Raw genomic sequence first — 20,320 nt, 5'->3', positions numbered from 1 at the left:
ATCCACAGGAGTTTTTCAATTCGGCGGCCGGTGACGCCATATCGAAGGCGTTTGTCGAGGGCCGAACGCACAAGTTTATAGTACAGCGGTCAATTTAAAATATGTCATGTAAGCCGCAGCACTTGTTCCCCACGAACGATTTCGTTTGCGTATTTTGTGGTTGTCATAAAATAACTGCCGAGATATATTTCTTTTGAAAAATTTTCACTGGATTTTTGTCAGTAAGCTGCGAACCTAAATTTTTTTTATAACGGACACATAAATCAGCATTACACCGTTACTATTTTCTTCCAATATCAATCATTAGGAGAAGAAATATTACAAAATGCGTGATCGCGTGGTTCGTAGCGATTTCCGAAATCTTAGATTCATTAAAACAAGCGATCAATCTATACTTCTCTGTTTTTGTATACTCACATGTGGGTCGCAGATAAAGATATACAAAAGCTAATAAAAATGTTTTCATTATGTTTGAGCTATTTACAAGGTGAACAATGCGCCAATTAGCCTAACAGTAACGTTTGAATTTTAGACGGTAACGTCGTTTCTTAAAAAGTAAATTTTTAGATAGATTCTCCTTGCAGCGCTAACCCTTTCACTCCCAACATTTCATTAATAATTCTCCTTACTGTCTGCCATACAGTACTTGTGTTGTTCTTTTGGAGAATTTGATATTGGATCAACTTATAATCCCCTATTTTTCTCTACTCTCATCACTTTTCCGCTTGATATTGTATTGATACGGTATGGAGAAATTCTGTCTTGGTCACTCATGAGAGTTAAAGGGTTAAGTCAGTTGAGAGAAGTTCAATGTTTTTTACTTGCGAAATACGAAAAACTTGTCAACACTGAAACGTCAAATGATTCGTGAAATAACGAACGGGAATTTCAGGAATTGTACACACCCTACGTTCATAGGGAATTCCTAAGTTTGCATCAATTTACTAGCCTAGTCTTAGGCCAGTTCCACACTAGGAAGAATCTTCTCCACCATCAATTTACGTCACTTATCCACAATGATGTTGTGAAATTATCAGTCTCTGAGATATCCACTTTGATGCAACTTGCGTGGAAGGACTGGCCACAACTGTCGCATCCCGGCCAGTCATCTCCATCGTCGTCATGGCATACTTTACAGACGTTGATATTTTTCCTACGGTGGACGGAACATATATTTCATTATCATTAATTTTAATATCTCTTCATTTTTATTGGCTAAAGCCTCTTATTTTGATTGTTAACTCTATATCAGGATCAAACTTGATGCTTAGCAAGATTAAAGGATGTACAGTTTTGAAGCAAGCTTTGACTTAGGTTTGTTACTCGTGAATGTTATCGTAACAACAGCCAAATACCATACACGTTATTCGTGCACGTTCGGTTGCTATGTCGAAAGCTGCATCTACAGAGGATTCTTCGCACAAACACCTTGCAAACTGAAAGAAACGATCAAAAATGACGATCAATCATTGGGACAAATGCGTGAAGAATATGCACTATTCCCTTACATTCCTTTAAAGGTAGAAACTATCGGTTGTTCAGGTATATTTAATCAAATGCACTTCTTCCAGCGGCTAGTCCATCATACGGTAATGCACGTTATCTTGTGAGTGAAAAGATTTCGTACCTTGACACCTCATGACTTCATGAGAATAGTAACTTCTGTATTAAACTTTAAACGAAATGTCGCGTGTGGGTGCATGGCGAGTTAAATATGTACCTCATAGCTATTTCCTTTTCTATATTTCCTTTCCTATTTCCTTTTCTCCACTGGAGGACAAAAAAGAAATAATTCTCATCTGGGAAATCGGTTTTAACTCCTTCGTCCGATGGATCGTCTCGTGGTCTGTAAAAGTACTGCGATTAGGGAGACTGTTCGCGCCAATCCTCAGTCTTGTGGTGGAGAGACTCTTGGTCGTCGTTCGAGTACTTCTGTGCTGAAATTGCTTTTGCAACGTGATTGCGAAGGTCTTTACGACTGGGATAATATCGTCGGTTCTTCTTCCACCGACTTTTTTTAAATCCGGAACATCGCAAAAGAGCTCTCTTTTTACAAACTGGTCGAGACAACGCTTTACTTCTCCAAGGTTAGTGATACTTTTCTGAACTAACTCAAATACTTTCTCCAGGATGCGTTTGTCCAAATATTGGCCAATCGTCGCTGCTGCTCCAAGGGGATGGTAAAGGTGAATGGCACTTAGGGGAATCTTGACATAAAACCTTGTCATTGTGCGCAGAGATTGCCCTTTGGATTGAATTACATTTACATTTACATTTACATTTTTACCAGCTGTTTGATTAGACTTCTTTTGGCCATTGTGAGGCTGTTAACTGTGGCACACCTCTCAAGGTCAACACCGTAGTCGACAAATACCTTCACACAGCGTATTTGAATCTCAGTGGGACAATCTAGCTTCCGGGTGTTTGAAAGTGGAGGTGACTTGTCGAGGAATATTCGTGAAATGTGCTCACTTTCGAAGTGCAGCCCCTTTCCCATCCTGAAGAAGGTGGAAAAATTATTAACCAGATCAATTTTAAAAGACTAAATGGCCGGCAGTGCTTTTTTTTAATTTCGAAAAGTTCAATTTTTTAATTTTACTGGCATTTTGTTTGCTTAGAGTTACTGAGCAGTAGAGATGTTTTCTATCAAAGCTTCCGTGACAGGTCAACATGACGTGACAGCCAGGGTCAAGACCTTTTGACATCGGGTCAAATCAAATCGAGCAAAGCTTTTTCCTTTTTCCTTTTTCCTCGAAGGATTCCTCCACTAAAATACCTGAAAAAATTACAATAGTTTCGCGGGTTATGTGAAAATAGAATACAACTGGTACGTTTGATTATATGTCAAACTCTGTTTTCAAAAGGAATTTTCACCTTTGTTGGTACGTGAGGGCAATACCGAGTTTCATTGCTTACGATAGTAAACGGTTTGCCGAAAAACTGGATCGGTACATTACCACCGTCGTGTTCAGAGGAGGGAGACGCTGCAAATACATAATTTGAAATCGTCTCTCGGTATACTAGATTACGCACTTAGAGTGTTTTCCAAGGGCTTTCTTTTACATGAAGTATTTTTAAATATTTCATCACTTTTCCGCCCGCTGCATTGCGCAAGTTTTTAAAAAAAGGTCAAAAAATCAGGTCTCTACAAGGACCTCACCCACGTGACAGTTCGGGCGATAACCATTTCTGGATATCGGTTTCGAGCTTTGTGATTGGGTGAGATCAAAACCAAAACAAAGCAAATTTGGCCGAGAGGTGCTGGAAACAAGAAGAAGCTAATTATTTTTTTTTGTTTTTTTTTTTGTGGCGGCCATGTTGTAATGCGGTAGTAAGCTGAAACAAAATTCGCCTATAAGGACTAGACGTAAGATATCATTAAAAATATTCGTTTATTTCAAACATTCAACAAGCATGTCCTCGACATTCTCGCATTCTGGAAGAGTAAAGCGGATTCTTTCTAGCACAAATTCTTTGTAACGCTGTGGTCCTTCCACCAAATAACCAAATAACGCGCACTGATAACAATTGGGACGAGTGAGGTGTGAGATCGCAGAATCGGGACAATTTCATTTCTCTACAGTATAGGTTGAAGAAAGACAATATCTTGCTTCGCTCCAATTTTTAAATAGACATTATCGATTTCAGTCCATCAAGCCTTTACGAAAAAGTAACAGTATAGCAAGAAAACAGTAACTTACCCTTCAATTCCTGGTTATTTTGCCACATCGGAGCAAAGCATGCAGCTGTATGTTTAGAAAGTGCTGAACCGTGCCGATCTGCTGCCCTTTGACATCTCCTAAAGTGTATGTCTTCTCTTTGCTGAAAATCTGGACTTCTCGTAGAGCCTCTGGAATGCGTTCCATTTCTCGTGGAAGAAGACAAGCCAGTACATGCGAGTCATACGTGTTGTCGTCTTCACTTTGAATAACAAGCGGTGTTCCACGTGGACCTTTGATCTTGAAATTATGATACCTGGAAAATAAACGCCAATAAATACATGAGCGGGATAAAATAAAAGCAAGTAGTCACAATCTATATTAAGACGAATACACATGATCGAATTCAATGCAAGGGAATGATACAAGGTATTTTGCGCGCTATTGATCGATTCGCGGGAGAATCTAGGTCTCAGAACACTACAAATTCGGTCCTACAGCTTTTAGTCAGCAATAATATGTCCTTTACAATTACCATTTGATTTGAACACCCTGTATAGAAAGTTTAGGTAATCACTGCAAAATGTGAAAGCACGAGCGGTGTTTCTAAACGAGTTTCACAGTTACAGACAAGTCCCTTGTGGTTTTAGACGAAAATTTCACTCTCATCAGTTCGTGTAGTTAAACTCCAACCTTTGTTTCCGGAATGCTGTAATAGAGACACTTCGGCAAGGCTTTCCACCAATGTGATTTCTTTATTTTCATCTTCATGCCGCTCTTATCGCACATTTCCCGGATACGATACCTGAAGATGTGAGAGCTCAGTGAACGAATACCTCTTTGTTTTACGTTTGCCCAAAGGAGAACTTACTCGCTGGATAATCACATTTATGTGTTAGATCCGTGGTTTCCTGAAATTATTTTTTAGTGTGCATTCGCCTTGGCTGAATGAATCTCTGATGTCAAGATCGACATTGATTAGAAATTTCATCCAGAGCTCCGATTTAAAAGATTCTTTGTTTGTAGCACTGACCCAGGTCCGTGGCAGATTTGTGCCACAAAGACGACAAAGTGTCTCGAGATACCGAATGTATTCATCCATGCTATTGGCTTGATCTGAAATTCACAATGTAGGCTTATAAATGTCCGATAAATAATTGTCCTTTTACTTTCAATCGGCCGGCCACAACGTATGGTTAAAATTTATGGTTTGCGCGATACTCCGATGGATCTGAACAAAGGAATCCCTCTGGTAGTTTGCACACTAACAGACTTTCAACATTCGTGCACTCGAGCAAAAACCTCGTGCACTCGATTGGAATTTTGACAGATTGGAAGCAAATTTATTCTAGTTTTTAAAAGATTTTTTTTAGGAATCAAAAAAAATGTTGCATACCTGAAAACCTCAACTAAAGAGAGGTTATTCCTCGATCGAGCCCTTCGCAACATGGACCTCCACCCAACAACAACAACAACAACAGCATTTATTTAAACATGATAAAAAATTCAGCAAAAGCTGATGTGGTCGTGTACGGACAATAAAACTAAATTCCTAACTAAATCCAATAAAACTAAATTCCTAACTAATTATAAGAAGACTACTGTAAGATTTCTACATATTTTCAACAATAAAAATTCTACATAGTACATCATTATAACATACGTGGCTTAAAAATACACTTGAGTGACTTTTTAAAAGCGTCAACGTCTTGAATTGATCTCATTTGATTTTCCAGAGCGTTCCACCGAGTAATTGACTTGTATGAGCATGATTTCTTGACCATATCGGTCTTAGGTCTAGGTAACTTAAATGTCATTTTCCTCCTGAAGTCGTAGCTACTTACATACTTTTCAAAGTGACGGCTCATAGGACGTGGCAAAAGATTATAATAAGCCTGATGCGCTAAGATTAGTAATCGTTTCTCATACATAATCTCTAAGGTATTCCATTTTACTGTGGCAAGAACCTCCTTGCTTGGAGTACACCAATCCAAGTTAAATATTATTTTCGCCGCTCTAACATGTATAGATTCTAAGCTTGAGAAAAATACTCGACCACAAGAGCCCCAAACTAACATACCATATGTCACAGACGGCAGAATAACCTTAAAATAGAAATCAATTCTTGCCTGTATAGGAAGGAAATACAAGGATTTAAGTAAATTCAACTTCTGCGTATATGACTTAGCTAATTCCGATACATGATGATCCCATTTAAGAGCATTATCTATCTGAACACCTAGGCATCTTGCAGAAACAACCTCCCCGACAACATAATCACCTATCTTAATAGCTTGTTTTGGCCCAGTAAATTTTCCGCGTCCACCAAGCAATATATATTCCGTCTTGGTGGGATGTGGAGTGAGACAGTTCTCGCAACACCATGTATATAGCCTTGCTAGTACTTCATTCAACTTGGAGGCCACCAGATCGTAGGTCGGAGCTGAGACATAGACGGTGGTATCGTCTGCGTACATGTGAAGCTGTGGGTCACCATCTATTCCCTCAGTGATATTGGGCAGATCATTACAGAAGATGGAAAACAGGGTAGGGCCCAGCACCGACCCTTGAGGTACACCAAAAGTAACTGGCATAGCTTGAGATTGACACCCATTAATCGTCGTTACTTGCGTTCTTCCAGAGAGGTAATCTCTTATCCAACACCACAAGTCCCCAGCTACACCAAGACTTTGAAGTTTTCGGAGCAGAATGGAGTGGGGAATTGCGTCAAACGCCTTACGAAAGTCTACAAAAACCACGCCTACAACATGTTTCTTGTCGATCGCTTGTCTCCAGTCATCCGTTATTTTCACTAACAACAGCTCGGTGGAATGACCTTTTTTATACGCCCACTGGTGAGGGTTTCCAAGTCCTTGTTCAGTGACATGCGTGGTAATAGTTGACACCACCATAGACTCCATCAGTTTTCCTGGTACACTTAATAGCGAGATAGGCCTGTAATTTTGCTTAACGGTTTCATCGTCACTTTTATAGAGAGCTGAGATGTTTGCAGCCTTCCAAGTAGCCGGTACACTGTTGCAGGTGGCGCTTATTTGAAAAACAGACAATAAAGATGGAATAATTGAGTCACCGGCAAACTTTAAAAGTTTTGGAGCAACTCTGTCGGGCCCAGAGGCTTTATCGGCTCTCAACTTAGCCATCGAACTAACAATAACCTCCTGCGATAAATTTATGTTCATAACACAAGGCGCGACGGTAGATACATGAACGTTACTTTGTGTCGAGTTGGTATTCGGCAATTCGTTGGTCAGTTTTTCGCCTATAGTTGAGAAATGTTCATTAAGTATGTTCGCTTTGTCCAGATCGGAGGTGACAACTTTTCCATCCGCATTCCTGATCCCTAATATCGGGGTAATCGATTTGCCGTTTGTCGCATTTTTTACCAGTCTCCAGTAGGATTTACAATCCTTCACTTCATTGAACAGTTCCAAATAGTATCTGCTCTTAGAAAGCCTCACTTCCCGTGTCACTCTATTCCGCAACTCCGAATACTCAGCCCACAGGTCTGGATCACCCAGACGTTGTGCCATTTTAAGCATTTTGAAACGTTTATTCATCAAGTGCCGTATTTGCGGTGTTATCCAAGGTACCGAGACGCTCCTAATTTTAACTTCCCTGTAAGGCGCATGCACCTGACAGATATCTTTGAATATGCGTGACCACGCCCAATAGCAATCGTCTGGATCGTTAAACACTGAACATACTGACCACGGGGCACTCTCGATATCCTTCACAAAAGTAGCTTGATCAAATCTTTTGAAGGTGCGGGCCCTGACTATCTTTGGAGGCGGCCTTTTTATTTTGGACCATATTGTAGCAAGAACCAGCTTATGATCTGAGATTCCCAACTCAGTTGTTTTAATAGTTCCTTTGATAATCTCCGGCTTGCTGGTAATAACCAAGTCAATCAGTGTTTTTGTCTCACTTGTAACTCTTGTTGGCTGGCTCCTATCGTTCATTACGCTATAGCTGAATTGCTGGAGGATATCTTGTAATCTTCTACCGGCGTATGATGTAACACCCTTGTAGCTACGAAAATAGTCCGAGTTAAAATCACCGACAAGCACCACATTCCTGTGCCTAAGCCACATTTTCTCCAGACAATCACAAAATCGTTCGTAGAACTGGAAGTCAGAGGGAGGTCGATAACAATTTCCTAATATCAACGCAGACGAATTATGCATAATTTTGATCCAGATTAATTCAACATCAGGGGGCTCTAGGGATTTGAGCCTTGAATAACAAATATGGCTCGCAATGTAAATCCTGTCCCGTATTTCTGTCCCTTCTAACAATCTTATTGTTATCCACATGTAGTTGCTTGTTCGATATTCTCGCGTCTAAAAATGTTTCGGTAATTGCTAAAATGTCGAAACGACACACTTTAAGTAATAGTTTGATTTCATCCATCTTATTCCTCAAGCTTCGAACATTCAATTGTGCTATACTGAAATTATTTGAGCCACGGTTGATTTCACTCGCAAAGTTGAGTAAATAATCTTCACCTTCCGTAGATATGCCTCGCCATCCCGGATTTAACTCTACATCACCAGAAAGTAAAAGTATCTGTGTAGTAGCCACAGAGTTTGCATAGTACAAAACTCTGCATGAACTCCAGGAACCCTTGCGTTTACAAAAACCGCCAGAAGTCGCGGGCTTGAAGTTGTTGTCGCCGGCAGGAGTCCGAAGACAAATAACGCCCTCAATTGCAGTACTTAGTGTTTCTGGTACAATCAAGGTAGTGTACTGATGAAGAGGATACTTAGCTGCATTATGGATGACATTTAGATGTGTTAAAACCAAGCCTAAAAGTAGAAAACCTCTTTGAACCTTGGAGCTACAGCAAAACGTGACCGCCATTATGCTCTCATTATGCTAATTACCCGACTTTTCATCTGAATTTTTCTTTCTCGTCATCGCGACTACCATCAGTTCTTTGCTTGTTTTGTGTAATTGATTGTCTTCTGTAATTTTGCAAGGTTTCATGGGATATGGGTAGGGAACTAAGTCGTTAGGGCTCGACTAAAGTAATGAGTGAGTTTCCTCGAGGTCCCACCACGACATCCATGTTGGTGACGTCATCAAGTATCCAGAAATGATTATGACCCGGACTGCGTGATAAAGGCCAAAAATCAGCTAAAAATGAAAGAAACTGCCTACCATTATTCGAAAACGTCTTGTGATTTCACTCCTTTGAGTGCAAGGCCTTCTTAACAAAGCATGTGGAATTTAAAAGAAGGAACCTCTGCAGCATATCCTCAAACTCGTCTCTTTTCCCATCGAAATAACCCAAGAAGTACTGGTTTTCAACAGAACAATTTTCAAGGTTTTCCTCAAGGAAGTCAATCTCAGATTTATCTAAAGACGATTGAATAGTCGCTATCATCGTTACACATACTATTGTCTTAATCAAAAATTGTCTTCAGATCTTAAATGTCATCCTTTCGTGGGCTTTCGCAATATATTAGCGGGTTTAATAATTTCCCCGCTGACCAAAATTACCGTGTACTCTTACCTTCGACGAACGACGATATAACGTCACAATCAGTTGTGCCTAAATCCTAAAAAGGTCTATTGGGATTAAGACATAAAGGAAACAATAGTGTGACGTAATTAAGGAACTAAGAGGATGTGTGGACGGTAGATGATGAGCGAATGTTAGAAATCGAGTAGGCTTTTGAGGTGGTCAGAGGCGGGCAATTGCACTGATTTTTGGCTTGGCTCTTAAACGTTTATCGAATTTTAACGTGCCCGAAGCTGGGAGGTGAGCGAAAGTTGAAAGCGGAAGAAATTCGGCGAAGTTCTGGAGGCTTTCGGGCAAAGTGGATAGTTAACCGTCCCAAAACCCCGCAAAATCACTCGAGAAAACACAGAAAAACGAAGGTAAGTAAACTTTATTTATCGGACTGTCACTAAGCGGATTTTGGGGATGAAATGTTACGATTTGCAGAATTTGGGAAACTGTCGAGAACGATTTCTTGTAATTAATGATTAATGTTATGAATTGTCACACAATGTAACGAAATACTGGACTGATTGTAACGCGAATAGGAAGATTTCGTGACATGATATTTCACAACGTTGTAAACAAAGTTCAACACTGATTTGCATGCGTACAGTGAACTAAATAAGGGAAAGAAACGTGTAATTGTGAAATTGCAACTAAAATAGGGTATATTACAGTACTTTGGGATTGGGAATTTACTGAACTCGTGATTGTGGGAAAATTACTTTATTTCGCAACTAGAACTGTAAAACGAAGTAGCACTGAATTGTAAAAGCAGATTGGTTTTAGACCGTTAGAGTGTTAGTATGTTCAGATTGTCAGGAGTGATGGAAGAAAATAAACGCGTTTAGAAAACAAAGAAGTATACAGTCCTCTTGATTCCGCGACAGAAACATTTAACGGGATCGCTTGCGTCTTACTGAGATCGACCGTTGCAAATTACAATAAATGTAAGAGTTCAACTAGCGTATCAAATAACTGACGTCACGCAGCCTCAAACCCACAGGATTGGAAAAGTCACTCAAACAACTGACGTCACACAGCCTCAAACCCACAGGATTGTCCGTCTGTGATTACCGATAATCACTCGACTCGGAAACTCGTCACTAGTGCTCCTCGGGCGAACCTCTAGCCGGTATGCCGGTCAATCCAATATGGCGGACTGTTGTAGCACCAAACGTCAAGCGACATGATTGAGCCAGACATGAACATTATTACATGCTTTACATGTGAAGAATGCATTGTAGAGTATAAATCAACGAAATTTCGCTAAATTTTGTGTGGCTGTTTCCTTCACCCTCGTCGATCTCAAGTTTCTTGTTTAGAAGAGTTTTAGCTAAACACTGTAGCGGCCACGCTAGTTTTATACAGTTGTGGAGTCACTTCATAGGAACATTTTCATTCTTTGCAGTCTTGTTCATCTGGCTAGTAGGATCTTGGATTACACAGAAAACACCACCAGACAGAGGGGCAGCTTATGTATGTGAAGTAAGCTCGAAATTATTAAGATTTTTGTTTTAGATTAATTTCAGGTAAATACATTTTAAAGTAGTATGATTTGTATTTTCTTTGGTTGGGGATTTATTTCAATACAATTCAAACCAGTTTTAGATGAATTTGACTTGAAATTCACGTTAGACTTGAACATTTCAACCAGATTTACTAAAGTTTGTCTTGTAATACTCTGCATAAGTATGAGTGTAATTTCCTAGAAAGGAACAGTCTCTATTTTCATGATATTTGTGTTTGATTAGAAGTGTTGTTAACAATGCCAACCATTGTCTGAGATACTAAAATCAAATCATGATTTTAATGCACCAAATTGACATTTTCCTTTTGTATTTTCAATGATATTAAACAGCATGTATGACTGTATGAAAACATCAAGGCAAGTTATTCTTAAAATATAATATGGTCTTTTACAATATATCTAGAATTTATACAATTAAATAAATAAGATGAACCGGTGCCTGTGTTATGTATTGTATTTTTTTTAAACAAAATTACTATTAAAAACTAATCAAATCTTTCTTATTTGAACACCAACCAGAAACCCTTTACTCATTTCCTAATGATACCTACTCCTCAAAGGGGAACACATGCTTAAGTGTTAGCTGATTCCCCAAAGAGAGTCATTTGATTCTCATAGCTTGTGTGCTGCACCATCAGATAAGCCATGGTAGGTACACAACCAAGGAACAAGAAGATATTCTTGGAGAAAGTGATTTCAATGTAGTATAAAACTAAAATGGAATGCCAAAAAGTAAAATGCAAAGCTGACTGTACTAAAAAATTGGGCAAAGTTGATTAATTAATCAAGCTGTGCTTCAAGTATTTTCTAAACCTCCTAAGATCCTACCAGATAGAGGTTTCAAACTTAATAAGAAAAAAAAATGTAAATATATTCATGTATACATTTACATTTTGAAGAGGATGATCTAAAATTCCTGTGAAATGAATTGACCAGATACCATTCAATATGTAAAACTTACATGTAAGAGAATTAAACTTACCCAAGTGCTTTCAATTCAGAATAGTTTTGGCTATTAATTAAATTGTGAAGCAGAGTTATCTTGTATCTGTGAATACGGTACTCTGTTTTTTGTTTACCACTTTCATAATAAAGATCTGAAACCCTTGCAAAAGGTCTTCAATGCAACAGCAACAAAGTGCAGCCCCATTGTTACATCATCTTTTAAAATAAGTTACGATTGAATGTATAATTTCAGAATTTGTTTGTCCTACATGCAGGTCAGTCACTCTGGTCATCACAGAATCTACCTCCTCTAGTAGTGACGACATAAGAGATATGATTGTGACCTTTAAGTAAGTGTTAAAAAAAGGAGCCTTTCAATTGTTTTGATGGAAGACTCAATTTAGTTAGCAGTATTACATGCAAATAAAGGCTTTTAATAATTGGTGGCCATATGGCTAAATCGTTTCATAAATTTGTACTTTGATTAAGTAAAGAAAACTGTTTAATATGACAACAAAATAATTCTAAACAAGGCTATGGAACAGTAATTAAAACTGAAGTAATTTAATCTACTCATCACCTACAAGCAAAAGCAATTTTACTATGAACTGCAGCCATTGGCTGTAAATCATTTTGATTATTCTCAACAGAGAAAACAAAGCTGTCACCTCACAAGTGACTATTTTATGACTTCATAATGTTGTCACTGATTTGATCAATACCAACTAACTTTTAGATGAGATGATGAAACCTGAACCTTGCAGATGGTCTACCTATCAGTTTGAATAAACAACTTTAACAATTTAACAGGCTGTGCATAATAACACAAGAGTGTTCCCTTGATTCTGATGGAAATTTCCTAGGTTGTTAAGATGTCAGCCACCTAAGGCTGTTTTCTCTGGCGAATAAGTCGTAAGAGTGCTTCTTACCCAATGAAAATCGGAAATCAGAGTTATGAGTTTGATGGAGTTTGATCAACTTGATGTTTGATGCAGAGTTGGAAGAATTAGAACTAGATTGTTAGAGTTGCAAGCCGAAGTAGGCCTGGCCATCCGATGGCTTATGACACTGACAATCCAGTTTGCACTGTTTATCATAGCTGACAGAATCATAAGCTGCATTGATATTTTCCTTCCAAATTTTTTAGGTTGAATTTCACTGGATCATATTGCTCTGCACTTCTGATTATGACTGGAACTCTGTCGTAAATGAAAATTAGCCTTTAGAGATGAATAACCCAGTAGTGAGACTCTGCCAGTGTATGGTAATGGATGCACTTTTACTGACCAAATGATTCATCTTTAGGTACCTTTCAAAGATTAGTTGTGACATCACTTGTTTCTGTATTCACATTTGAGTCTCTTTGTGATGTCAAGTTTTGCAGAGGTATGTACTGTTACATCTATAGCACCTTTCTCTACATGTAATACTAGATGTTTATATCTACATTCTATTTTCTCATAGGATGGTAGTTTTTATATTACTTTCTCAAATGCAAAGTACATGTACCTCTGTATGAGTTTGTACCCATAAATTCAGTTAGTAAATTAAAAAATGGAGTAGAAGATATTCAATTATATTTAGAATAATAGCAGTTCAAGGTGGGACAGACAAATCTGATTCCCCCTTCAATAATTTACTGCAAAAAAATGGGTCACCAAATAAGGAACTTTCCATGCAAAGTTATTTACCAAGGTTTTCTTGCTTGCCTTGGTGGCCAAAGCAGTCCCAAATTGGAGTGTTGTGGGATAGTGGGACAGTAGGTAAAATTTTTGACCCTGTTGTCAACTCATCAATAGTATTTTATCATCTATCACTTTAAATGAGGTTTAGAAACTGTTAACTCAGCCACAGTATTAATAACTTGCCATAGCTACTACTGCAGATTAGGATTAAGTCTCTCACCCTTAATCCTTTAACTTTTAGAAGTGATTAACAAGTAACTTCTCCCTATAATATTCATACATTAACCATCAAACCGGTTACAAGAACACTCAAGCTTATGAGATAGAAGTTGTTTACTTGATGTACCAACAAATTCTAGAGGGAGAGTTGCATGTAACAATCAGATCTTGGGAGCTAAAGGGTTAAATGTTTCATTCATTTCAGGAGTCATCTTCTTGCAATGAAGCTTCAGCAGTGCAGAGTTACCCAGATGACCGAACTGGATCATCCTCCAACCTGTTGAGAGTCACTATACTGGGTGAGGAATGGGGTTCATCAAAAGGGGGTCTTTTGACCATGAATAGAGAGCTGGCTATACAATTAGCCAAACATCCCAACATGGAAATCACCATGTATCTTCCCAAATGCAGTGAGATGGACAAGAGTGATGCAAGTGATTATCATGTTCAGCTGATCGAAGCAGAAAAACTTCCAGGATATGATCCAATTGACTGGCTAGCTGTTGCACCAGAAAAACATGCCATTGATTTTATCATAGGGTATGGAGTACGTCTTGGTAGACAAATATCTGTCATAAAGAAACATTGTGCCTGTGGTTGGATACAAGTGGTCCACACAGCACCAGAAGAGGTTGACAAGTATGAGACCAATGCCAATGCAATTTCAAAAGGTAAGAAGATGTATCAAGAGGAATTAGAACTTTGCAAGAGGGCTGATCAAGTTCTTGCCGTTGGGCCAAAGTTAGCAGAAGCCTACAGGCGTTACTTGTGTTCCAGCCAGAAAGATCAAGCTGTTTTGGATATCACTCCTAGTATTTTCTCACGATACTCCCAAGTCAAACAAGTCAGTGAAGATCGGATTACATTTGGTATTCTAATGTTTGGGCATGGACACAGTGAAGATTTTTGTCTGAAAGGCTGTGACATTGCAGTCCAAGCGGTTACAAGGTTGGAGGAATTGTCATACCATCTCACGTTTGTTGGTGCCCCTGCTGGAAAAGAAAATGAAGTTACTGAAGAGTTAAAGAAATGTGGAATTTCCCCCAGGCAACTAACTGTTCGGTGCTTTAATGAAAGTAGAGAATTCCTTGCTGGTTTATTTTGCGAGATGGATTTGGTAATAATGCCTTCAAGAGGCGAGGGATTTGGATTTTCTGCCCTAGAAGCCATGTCTGGTAGTCTGCCAATACTTGTAAGCAGGAACTCTGGATTTGGAGAAGCACTTAGGCAAGTGCCATTTGGCAGCTCATTTGTTGTGGATTCTGAGGATCCTGATAAGTGGGCAGAGAAAATTAAAGCTATTCGAATGAAGAAGAGGAGTTTAAGACTGGAAGAGGCCAGAGAACTTAAAACATTTTATGCCAACAAGTTCAGCTGGAAGAAACTGTGTGATTCTCTTTATGAAGCAATGTGTACCATCATGTCAAGTAAGATTTACAAATTTCTCCTTGAACTTTGCTCCTGTCTAGTTGCACATTTCCTAATTTCAGGGTGTAGAAACTTGATTTTGAGGCTCTCATCTTCTCTCAGTAATATCAAGATTTTACTTGTCCAAAATATGTTTCTGCACAACAATCCCCACTTGTAGGGTAGAACAGGTACAGTACAGTTTGCTTACATCTTCATCATATAATGCATCCATCAATTCAAAGCTTCAACAACCCCCTGGGCATTTGAACTTAGGAAGAATAGTCCATTCAAATGTCCCACCCAAATCCCAAAATCGGATCTTCTATGTGCTTGTGAATGAACTTTTCTGCGTGTACCTTTAAATACCTCCATATTTAAAGATAAAACACGTTTATTCCGCTCCTAAGACTTGACAGTTCTGGTTCAAATTCCCTACCCCACCCAGGCCAAGTTCAAATTCCCTAGCCCTTTGCATGGACGACAGTTAGATGCTGGGGAGAGGGGATGTTGGAGATTCAAATTGATTGGTGTATAATGGAAATATAATCAATTACTTACAATTGTTGTATTACTTACAACATGACCTCGGGTTCTCGAAAAGATACAAGGGTTACTCTAGAACCCTCAGCTGATCATAAATGTGACGGTAAGTGTGTGTTCCGAGTACTCATCATTTGCTACCGTAACTCTTATTCCACTAGTTTAGAATCAGTTTTTTCCTTGATCCTTTGTAGGCTGTAGTCTCATTCTGGTCAAATTGTTCATAGGGGGAAACCGTAAAAGAAAGCAGCCCGAATCGTCCAGGTCCGAGCTTCTTAATAAAGGGAAAGAATTGTTGGGTATTACACAGAAGAAAGAACGGAAAGCTCAGTAATTTGGTAGTGACTCTGTTTCAAGACTTCGTAATAAGAAGGGAACATGCTCTAGTCAGTCGAAAAGAAGACGAAAAGATACAAGGGTTACACTTGAACCCTCAGCTGATCTTAAATGTGACGGTAAGTGTATGATTCGGGTAATCATCATGTTAGCTTTCATATATTACCGTGCCACATCAAATTTTTCTCAGCTTAAATTTATTAGCTCTGTGTCGACCCCGTTTCTTTATCTAGAGACCATTCAGAGAGTGCGAGCACAAGTTACGGACACGAAAGTGCGGATCAAACCACGTACGCGTCCAGCACAATAAGTTGGTTTGTTTGTTGCATTATTACTAATCATAAAAATATTTGTGGTGGAATTACTTGTGGTGTAATTCAAATTGTGGTAATTGTGAAGAAGAGCTCCCCAAAAAACCTGTCGGCCGACTGTCGGTCAACTGTCGGCCGACAGGTTACCGACAGTCTACCGACAGCTAACCAACAGGTTACCGACAGGTTAAGAAAAAAGAAAAATTGTGTTAAAAACGAACAGTTAACGTGACATAACAATCCGTAATGGTGATGTATGACTCGACAGACTTCACCTACTTACCGATCGACGGCAAAGTTGAAAGTATGTAAAGAAACGTTTCTTCCTAGATGTTGTTATCAGATGCGTATAGGATATATCACTTGCGTAATTTACAACACACCAGACAATCTAAGAATCGCATTGGAAGATAATTTAATCGAAAAACTCGGCCAAAAACTCTGATAACAATAAGCTACGTATCAATACAAACACTTTCGTTCAAATCGCCCAACAATGCAACGCTGCCTCTTATGGTATGTTATGTATGTATCAATAATGTTTACCTTGTGCATTTGTGTTGCTAACATCGTCCTCTATCTTGCAGGTTTGGGATGAATTGCTATTTCCAATTTCAAGTTTAATAAATGATACAACTGTGAATCTTTTTATTCGTTATGTTAAGTAATAAATTACTATACGCAACAATTCGATAATTAGACTTGGATGCGTGATGCGATAATTGATTTAGGCGCGCGCCGCTAAAATCACGATTCTACGAGTGAAGTATCTTGTATATTTCATCACTCACAAAACGGCTCCTTTAGGAGCCACCAAATCTTGAAAGTCAATTGTCAACGTATTACACATGTTGGATGTTGTATCAAGCGAAAACCGAGAGAAAACATTGAGGTTTGTGTTAACGTTTCACGGACAAGCTACCGACAAGCTACCGACAAGCTACCGACAGGTTACCGACACATTACCAACAGTCGGCCGACTGTCGGCCGACTGTCGGTCCACTGTCGGCCGACAGGTAGCCTATATTTCGGGCAAAACCTGTCGGCCGTCTGTCGGCCGACAAACGGCCGACAGTCGGCCAGACGACCAACTGTCGGCCGACTGTCGGCCGACAGTTGACCGACAGTCGGCCGACAGGTTTTTTGGGGAGCTCTTCTTCACAATTACCCAAATTGTCAAATTACTTACGTGGTGGCTCGTAGGTATAGGTCCAGAATAGTAAAATAAATACATTCGAGTCACTAAGTCCCATAACACTTTAGTCACAGAAGGTCAGAGTTGTTGGGGCAAGGCAATAGGAATTTATACCTTTTTAAGTCGGTAGGAGGGTGAAGAAATTTTGAGTTTGAGTCATCCACCTTTTGGCATGCGTTTGAATTTTGGTGCTGTTAGTGTTAAAAACGTGATAAGCTAATCTTACATTTCCTAGAACCTGGATGGCAAGTGCTTTTCACTTAAAGTTTGTTTCACTGATATGATCTACAGTTTCTGAGATTTTAATGTCATGATCATTCTTCCTGCTGGTTGTATTACATGAGCTGTTACTGCATCATGGAAATGTTTTTGTCATTCTTATAAAGGAGAAATGAAAGAAATCCTGTTGGAGGCACAGCAGCTTTTGATTTTCTTGAAAATGTCATGTGCAGTAGATGTTTGAATGAAGCTGCAGTTGTCTGATGAAACATGTCTTCCACAATGCAACACTTGTGCCCTGAATGTGACCAGCAAGTTCATGAATGCTGGCCATTTCATGATAGGAATGCCATGGTTAATGGGTGCTATTTCCCAATCCCTGAAACAACAGCATGGAGCAGTAATGGACAGTGGAAAATAGTAGGTAATCTTTCAGTTGTTTCCAGTGTGTGTGTATGTATATATATGTATATATAAATATTATGAGAGGGAAAAAACGACGCAACTACATATCCCGACAAGCCTGTTTCGTGAATCGCTTCACTCTTCAGGGGTTTAATGACATGTATATTATTAAACCCCTGAAGAGTGAAGCGATTCACGAAACAGGCTTGTCGGGATATGTAGTTGCGTCGTTTATTGCCTCTCATAATATTTATTCTGCTCTGCTTCAACGTATTGAGCACTGTTCCATATATTTATCTATATATGTAGGTGTGTGTATGTGTGTGTAAAATTATGTATATTTAAGATGGTAATGAACAGTGATTGTTTTCATTTCCTTCTTTTTCTTTGTTGCACTATGTGTGGTGGAAACTGTGAACCAGACAGTATTCTACCTAATACTCGCTGTATTGTTGTCATCCTTCAAGGTATAGACTGACATGTATATTCATGAGATATTCTGGTAAAAATTAATAGCATGGAATGTACAGAAATATCTCTCGATTAAGTATATCTGTGATACAATGTGCAATAACCAGTTTGCCCTTCCCAACAGACTACATAATTACACAGTATATATTTCAAAATTTCAGGTCGCTTTGAGGTAAACCATAGAAGATTTAAGTGCCTCCAGTGTGGGAAAATGCATAGCACTTCAGAACCAGTTGCCATCATCCAGTCTCACTTTTGGCCAGGGAGTATCAGAGATATGACTTGCATCTTTGGTAGGAAGCTTTTCTTATTCTGGGACATTCTTCAGAAGCACCTCCCTGGAGATGAATGAATGTTGAGACCTTACATTTTTGTCAATAACACGTTTTGTGTACTCATCTTCAAAATTATGTTTTGGGATTCCCAAGTTGACACAAAAATCGTTCATTTTTAGCCCTTCCAGTCCCTTCAAGGAGCAGCATTATATGGTGCCAAGTGGAGTGATCCATTCCAAAGACTTGCTCAGTATAAGAATTTTTCTAGGAAATGCAAAAAAGTTTCCTTTCTCCATAGGGGATTTTTCATCTGTTCAGCAATGAAGAAAACAGAATACAAGAATAAATAATATGCAACCAACAAGGATTTCATAGCCATACTATTCACTAGATCAACTTTACATGTACATGTACATGTACATGTACACGTCTTAAAGAAAATTACAGTTTTTGATGAAAACATAAGAAAGTCTTACAAATACCAGTACCAAAGTTAATTCCTTGTCATTCCTCTTTAAAATGATTCTTCTATGCATTTATTGCAACTTTTACTTTGCTACAATGTATTAAAAACAAACAATTCAAACAAACCTTTATTTGGTGAACTGGAAGCTAATGCTGCACCAACTGTTCTGTCTTGCACTCTGTCTAGTGTTCCACCTTCTCTACTTTCAGACTTGGTATCTGAGAATCAGGTGAATTAGATTGTCCCAAATCTACATGTGGTGTTCAAACAAAAACCAGAAAAAGAAAAAACTTGACGAAACAAGCCAAGAAATAGCTTGAATTGCAAATGAAACTAGCCCCGGTTCACAACATCTGCAAAGCGGACATTGCCTTGTTTTGGATTATACAAAAGTGCCCGTACACTTCCCTTACAACTAATTGGCTATCTTGGCAAATCAAACAATGGGTTTTCCAAATAGGCTAATCATGGTGCATACTCAAGCTTTGTTACACAAAAACAAGGAGGATTCTTCAGCCTAACAAGCAATTCCTGTGATTTGTTCTTTGAGTGTTAAAAAAAATTGAATTTTTAAACCTCTTACTACGATTGAAAAAAGTATACCAAGTAATTTTTTTAGGCCTAAGTAAAACCTGTATTACTTTCTCATTTCCTTAACTACCCAAATTACAACTGACAGTGCCACCCAACATCATACTAATTTTATGAAACAAAATGATTAGTATTGTGACCCTTTCTGATTCAACTTGTTTATAATTTGTCATTTTAATTATCTTTAATGTGACATCAAATTGAAGATTCAGGGAGTCTGTGGTATGATAGCATAATTTAATACACTTGCAATAACTTAACTATCACTTTAAACTTTTCAGATCAAACTTAATCCTAAAAATGTTACCTTTGTGGGCACTTTTGCATAAGTTGTTACAATCTATACAAACAATACAAACCATTATTTGGGGACCTGGATTCCAATGCTGCCCCAGCTGTTCTGTCTTGCACTGTATTTAGTGTTCCACCTTCTTCATTTTCAGACTTGGTATATGAATATCAGGTAGTTAGATTGTACCTAGCATGTAAGTGGTGCTTAATGGAAACCAAAAGAAAAGGAACCTAAAACAAACCA

The 20,320-nt window shown here is 38.7% G+C and overlaps 1 protein-coding gene across 9 annotated transcripts; it reads left to right on the top strand.

Moving 5' to 3' along the window:
• The first annotated feature begins 9,338 nt into the window (after nucleotides 1-9,338).
• Nucleotides 9,339-19,369, top strand: LOC136277699 (uncharacterized). 9 transcript variants are annotated; one of them, XM_066160222.1, is made up of 10 exons: nucleotides 9,339-9,563; nucleotides 10,598-10,674; nucleotides 11,237-11,365; nucleotides 11,938-12,012; nucleotides 12,968-13,048; nucleotides 13,772-14,993; nucleotides 15,744-15,971; nucleotides 16,086-16,162; nucleotides 17,745-18,001; nucleotides 18,615-19,369. In XM_066160222.1, the coding sequence occupies exons 5-7, from the start codon at nucleotides 13,031-13,033 to the stop codon at nucleotides 15,848-15,850; spliced, it is 1,347 nt and encodes a 448-aa protein (XP_066016319.1). In that variant the 5' UTR covers nucleotides 9,339-9,563; nucleotides 10,598-10,674; nucleotides 11,237-11,365; nucleotides 11,938-12,012; nucleotides 12,968-13,030; the 3' UTR covers nucleotides 15,851-15,971; nucleotides 16,086-16,162; nucleotides 17,745-18,001; nucleotides 18,615-19,369. The 9 variants fall into 9 exon arrangements, with proteins under 9 accessions (XP_066016319.1, XP_066016317.1, XP_066016318.1 ...); XM_066160220.1 differs by having other exon boundaries at nucleotides 10,193-10,665; XM_066160221.1 differs by having other exon boundaries at nucleotides 10,193-10,674.
• Nucleotides 19,370-20,320: the final 951 nt, after the last annotated feature.

Source organism: Pocillopora verrucosa, chromosome 13 (assembly GCF_036669915.1).
Source record: "Pocillopora verrucosa isolate sample1 chromosome 13, ASM3666991v2, whole genome shotgun sequence".
Classification (NCBI taxonomy): Eukaryota; Metazoa; Cnidaria; class Anthozoa; order Scleractinia; family Pocilloporidae; genus Pocillopora; species Pocillopora verrucosa.
Note: the sequence above shows the minus strand (reverse complement) of the source record. Positions and strands in the feature narration are given on the sequence as shown.